The 4,696-nt window shown below is 54.7% G+C and overlaps 1 protein-coding gene across 1 annotated transcript; it reads left to right on the top strand.

Annotated features, from left to right (window-relative positions):
• ENH_00064250 (hypothetical protein, conserved) lies at window positions 1-4,696 on the top strand (the record flags this gene model as incomplete). The annotated part of the gene is made up of 4 exons (XM_013582187.1): window positions 1-2,923; window positions 3,167-3,632; window positions 4,232-4,338; window positions 4,542-4,696. The coding sequence occupies 4 exons, from the start codon at window positions 1-3 to the stop codon at window positions 4,694-4,696; spliced, it is 3,651 nt and encodes a 1,216-aa protein (XP_013437641.1).

Below are 4,696 nucleotides of genomic sequence, written 5' to 3' on the forward strand. Positions count from 1 at the left end.
ATGCCGAACGAATCCACTTGCCGCTATGTCGCGCTGGGCGACAGAATAACTACAGAAGGAACGCCAGCAACTCCAGCATCAGCAAAACCGACGGCAGGAGCAACAGCAGCAGCAACGCAAGGGGAGCCAAGTCGCTGCCGCGGTTGTATAGGGAGCGATGCTTCTTCCGATATCAGCAGCATCTCATCACTATCGGATGTCTGCTTAACTGTTGAGCCTAATAGCATCTTTAGCTGCAACAGCAACAGTGATAGCCCTGTGCACTATGGCAGCAGGGGAAGCGGAGACTTGGGGAGACGACGCCACAGCCACAGCAGCAACAGCAGCAGCAGCCAACGGACGAGGGCTACTTCAAGCTTGCCACAGGGCAGAGACGACGAGGGTACAGAGAGGTGCTCAAAATCTTCTTGGGTTTCTCTGCTTCTGCTGTGCCTAGCAGGTGTGGGGCCTCACCTCTTCCGTCATGCGCTCTCTGCTGCTGAGCTGCTGCTGCTGCAGCTGAGGTCGCTGCAGTACAGCCAAGAGGTCCACGGCACTGTGCTAGGGTGTCTGGACGCGGGAGGCCTCGCTGCTGCCCCTGTCGCTGCTGTGTTATATCGATCTCCCAAGGCTGCGCCTAGGGCGCTGTTCGTTGCAACTGCTGCAGCATGGATAGCTCAGCTTTGCGTTGCAGCTGCTTTCGCCGAAAACAGCTTGATCTTGGCAGGAGCAGCAGCAGCTGCAGCAGGACTGGGTGGCGGCGTGGTTGTCGTGCTGCAGCGAGCCATTGCTGCTTTCTTCTTTCCAACTTGGACAGCAGCAGCGATGGCTGCTGCTGTTTGCGGCACGACGATCGCAAAACTGATGGGCCGCCTGCTTCCCCTTGCTGCGGAAACAACAGCAGTATACGTAAACCGCAGCAGCAGCAGCAAGTATGTCGGCCCCAGCAGCAGTGACCAGCACTACGGGGAAGACGGCGTAGAGACACTTGCACTGAGGCTGCTGCTGCTGATTTTAGCAGCCCTCAACGGAGCCCCTGTCATTGCTGCTGCTCTGCTGCTTGCCCCTTCTTCCAAAAACAGACAGCAGCATCAACAGCAGCAGCAGCAGCGGGAGCTGTTGCTGCATGCAGCTACGGGCTCATATGTTCCCCCTCGACTAGAGCTCGTGCAAGCAGACCAGACAGTGATTTCTCGCCCATGCAAACATGCAGGGAGAGCAGCTGCAGCAGCAGAATCAGCCGCTGCAGCACCCGAAACAACAGACAGATCGGCACCAGGAACAGGGGCACCAGCAGCAAGCTCTGAATCAGGAGCGAAAACGCTGCTGCCTAGTGAGGGTGCTGGCGCCTTAGACGCAGCTCGGCAGCGACAGGCAAGGGAAGGTTTGCTGCAGCTATGGAGCAGCAGCTGCTCTATACAGTCTTCTGCTGAGCCCTGCACTACTGCGTGTCTAGAGGGCGCTGACTCTCAAAATCTATCCAAAAGTTACCCCAGGCCGGCAGCAGCAGCAGCAGCAGCAGCAGCGGAAAGAACAACAAAAATGCGACCTGACTCTAAGTGGGCCTTTTCGAGCTCCCACACAACACATGATTACGCTGTACTCAAAGCAGCAGGATCGATGGGCGCATTACCGCGGGCAGCAGTGCACTCAGCCCCATCTGCACTTCACAGCTGCAGCGACCGCAGCCGCAGTAGCAACAGACACAGCAGCAGTGAAGGGTTGACGCAGCACCAAGGAGCGGAGCTTCCTCGTGCTGATTCGCAATACGTTGTGCATGTTCTCACAGTGGAGAAAACGCAACACGACGAGCAGCAGCGATGCCAGGACGAACACAACGAGGAGTACAGCAATACCACAGGTGCGTCGCAAAAGAATCATCAAAGATGTAATGAATCTCCTGATTCCCGAAACAACTTTGTAAGATCTGCAGCAACAGGAGCAGCGGCCAGTCATGCTGACGAAGCCCCTGCGGTAGCGCCATTTCCTGAAGGCGCCACGAGTCCCAGCAGCAGTAGCTGCAATCTATGCAGCAGCAGCAGCAGCCTCTGCAGCAGCGTGTGCCACAGCAACAACCACAAAAGTGGCACTGGACTTGTAAAGACAACTGAATTAGTGCCAGCAAAAGGCAGGGCACGGAGTGACAGCAGCTGCAGCAGTAGCAGCAACGGCTACAGTAGCTGCTGCAGTGCTCCAGTGAGAGTCTCCGACGAGCTCCGCTGTAGTAACAACAGTCCCAACAGCGTTAACAGCCGCAGCAGTAACAATAGCAGCAACAGCGGTACAACTAGTAATCGTATTAATTCCAATGCTAAGAGGCACAGTTTTGCCTCGGGTGACCGTTCAGCAGCAGCAGCAGCAGCAGCAGCAGCAGCAGCACCAGTAGAAGAACCTGCTAAAACGGAGAGCCGTTCGAGCCAAACTTCGCTGTCGCTGCCGACAAAAGACAGTCCTGCTATGCAATTGTTGCTGCGTAAGTTCTCCACTTCACACTATTGCACTGATGCAACTGAACCTTCACAGGGGGCGACGCTGCCGGAGCAGCTACAGCAGCAAGGAGTAAAGAGGCAGCAGGACGGCCAGCGCATATTAGGGCATAACAAACAGAGCGTCGAGAAACAGAGCCGCCCGTCCACACCTATGCTTGCTGCGGTTCGGATGGGGGAACGCCTTACGTCAGTCCCAACAAATGCGGCAGGAGCAGCAACACGCCGACGTTGCGCCCGACGCGGCTGCCCCCGTTGCTGCTCCGGTGTGAGGACAACATGGCGTCGACTGTCTTGTTGGACGAGAGGTTTGAGCAGAGAGTTTTGGGCTCTAGCTGCAGTGCATGCGCTACTGCTTGCTGCTCTGCATTGCTTCATGGCCTTTGCCTCTTCAATATTCTTTTCGGTTTATCAAGCCACGGCACTCAAAGCCATCTTCCTGGGAGCAGTTGTTACACGTGAGTTTGGCTCCCTTGCTGCTGTTGCCGCTCTGTTGCTGGCGTGACATCCTTCTGGCTGTTGCTTGTGGTTTGGTTTGTTGCAGTTGGGGCTGAGGCGGTTGCCAGTGCTCCCGCAGCGTCTGTTAGTCACGTTTCTGTTTCGCCGTGAAGGCGCGTTTGTGTATGAGTTCTTGTCCAAATGTTTATACGTGTTCCTGTTGTTGCACCTTTTCCGTTCGGGGTGTGCTGTTGCTGCTGCAGTAACAACAGTTTTTCTGCTACCCCTCGTGGCTGTTGCAGTGGACCGACTTGGGGGAAGCCTGCCGCTGCTGCTGGGGGCAACGCTGCTGGTGTCTTTGGCTTTTTTGGGGACAATATCGTTGCAGCAACAACAGCATCAGAACCACGAACTGCAGCTGCACGAACACCAGCCAGCTATGCCGCTGCAGGAACATCCAAATGCAGTGGTCCCACAGCAGATGTTCCGTGCCGCAGTCGCTTCCTTGTTCACGCCAGCAGCTGCAGATCTTCGTAGTGATATTTCGGGTGCAGCTTCGGCAATCTCTGGTCTCGGAGTTGGGAACCTGGGGAGAAGCAGCGGCAACGCCAACGAAGCGCAGGTGGCGGCGAACTGTCAATCATGGGGCATTACGACAGCTCTGCTGCTCGGCGCTGCCGAAGCCATCACGCCCCCCGTGCTGCTGGCCGCTATCGCACATTCAGTACGGTAGGTGATTAGGTGATATAGAGACGAACACACTAGAAAGGCTGCGCACAGAGACAAAGGGCAAAGACACACACGCGTAAGAACCTAGGACAGACTGTAAGACCAAAAGGGAAAGAGATAGTGAGGAAGCAGAGGACGACACAGAAAAGCACCAGACTGTGAGAGACACAGATATGAGTTAAAGGGACAGAGATACAGCGAAGCAGTGACCGAGAGAGGCCAAAATAGGCGAGAAAATATCACACAGGATTGAAGTAACGAACACAATGAAACTTTCGCAAGCCTAACGAACGGAAAGGCACAAGATTAGTGAGAGCAGCAATAGGAAAGGCAGGAAAAGAAGCAAACACTGGGAGGCTGAGACACAGGGTCGGACATACAAGAGACACGAGGCAAGCAGGAGAGGAACATATAGAGGGTGAGAGGGACAAAAACGTACGCAAAGTCTAGAAGCCAGGTAAAGAAGAGACGGAGAGTCTAAATTGGTGGCCCGAACAGATAGCGACGGCAAGGCATGCAGCAGAGTACGAACACGTACAAAGACGAAGCATCGCAGCTACTCCAATATTTGCTGTTGCCTCTGGTTTGTGTCCCTTCAGGCGCACGCCTTCTGCTTTGGGCGTTGCCTTTGCAATCGTAGAGGCGTCCAAAAGCATCGCTGTGGGATCAACCATTTCCTCCTTTGGTTTTATTGTGACCCGAACCGGTAGGGCTGCCGCGATAATCCAAGCTGTCATCCTGTCATCCGACCGATGTTCGGCCATGCCTCTGAGCCTCTTTCAGCGTTTATTCTTCCGTGTGGAGATGTCACAAACAGCTATTTGCCATCACCCAAGGGCAGCGCCGTATCGTCTACAACAGTCGCATCCACAACAGCAGTAACAGCACCTGCGCGAGCTTATTTTCTAGGATCAACAACAGCATTCACCACGCCTGCATCTTGCTCGCTGTCCGTATTTTTGAGTTTCAGGTTCATTTACTACGGGTCTTTGGCTTCTAGTGAGTTTGGTCGGCATATCTCAGCTACTACTGCTGATGTTGATAAGTTGGAAAAAACTTGGTAG

This window comes from Eimeria necatrix, genomic scaffold (genome assembly GCF_000499385.1).
Source record: "Eimeria necatrix Houghton genomic scaffold, Enh_scaff582, whole genome shotgun sequence".
Classification (NCBI taxonomy): Eukaryota; Apicomplexa; class Conoidasida; order Eucoccidiorida; family Eimeriidae; genus Eimeria; species Eimeria necatrix.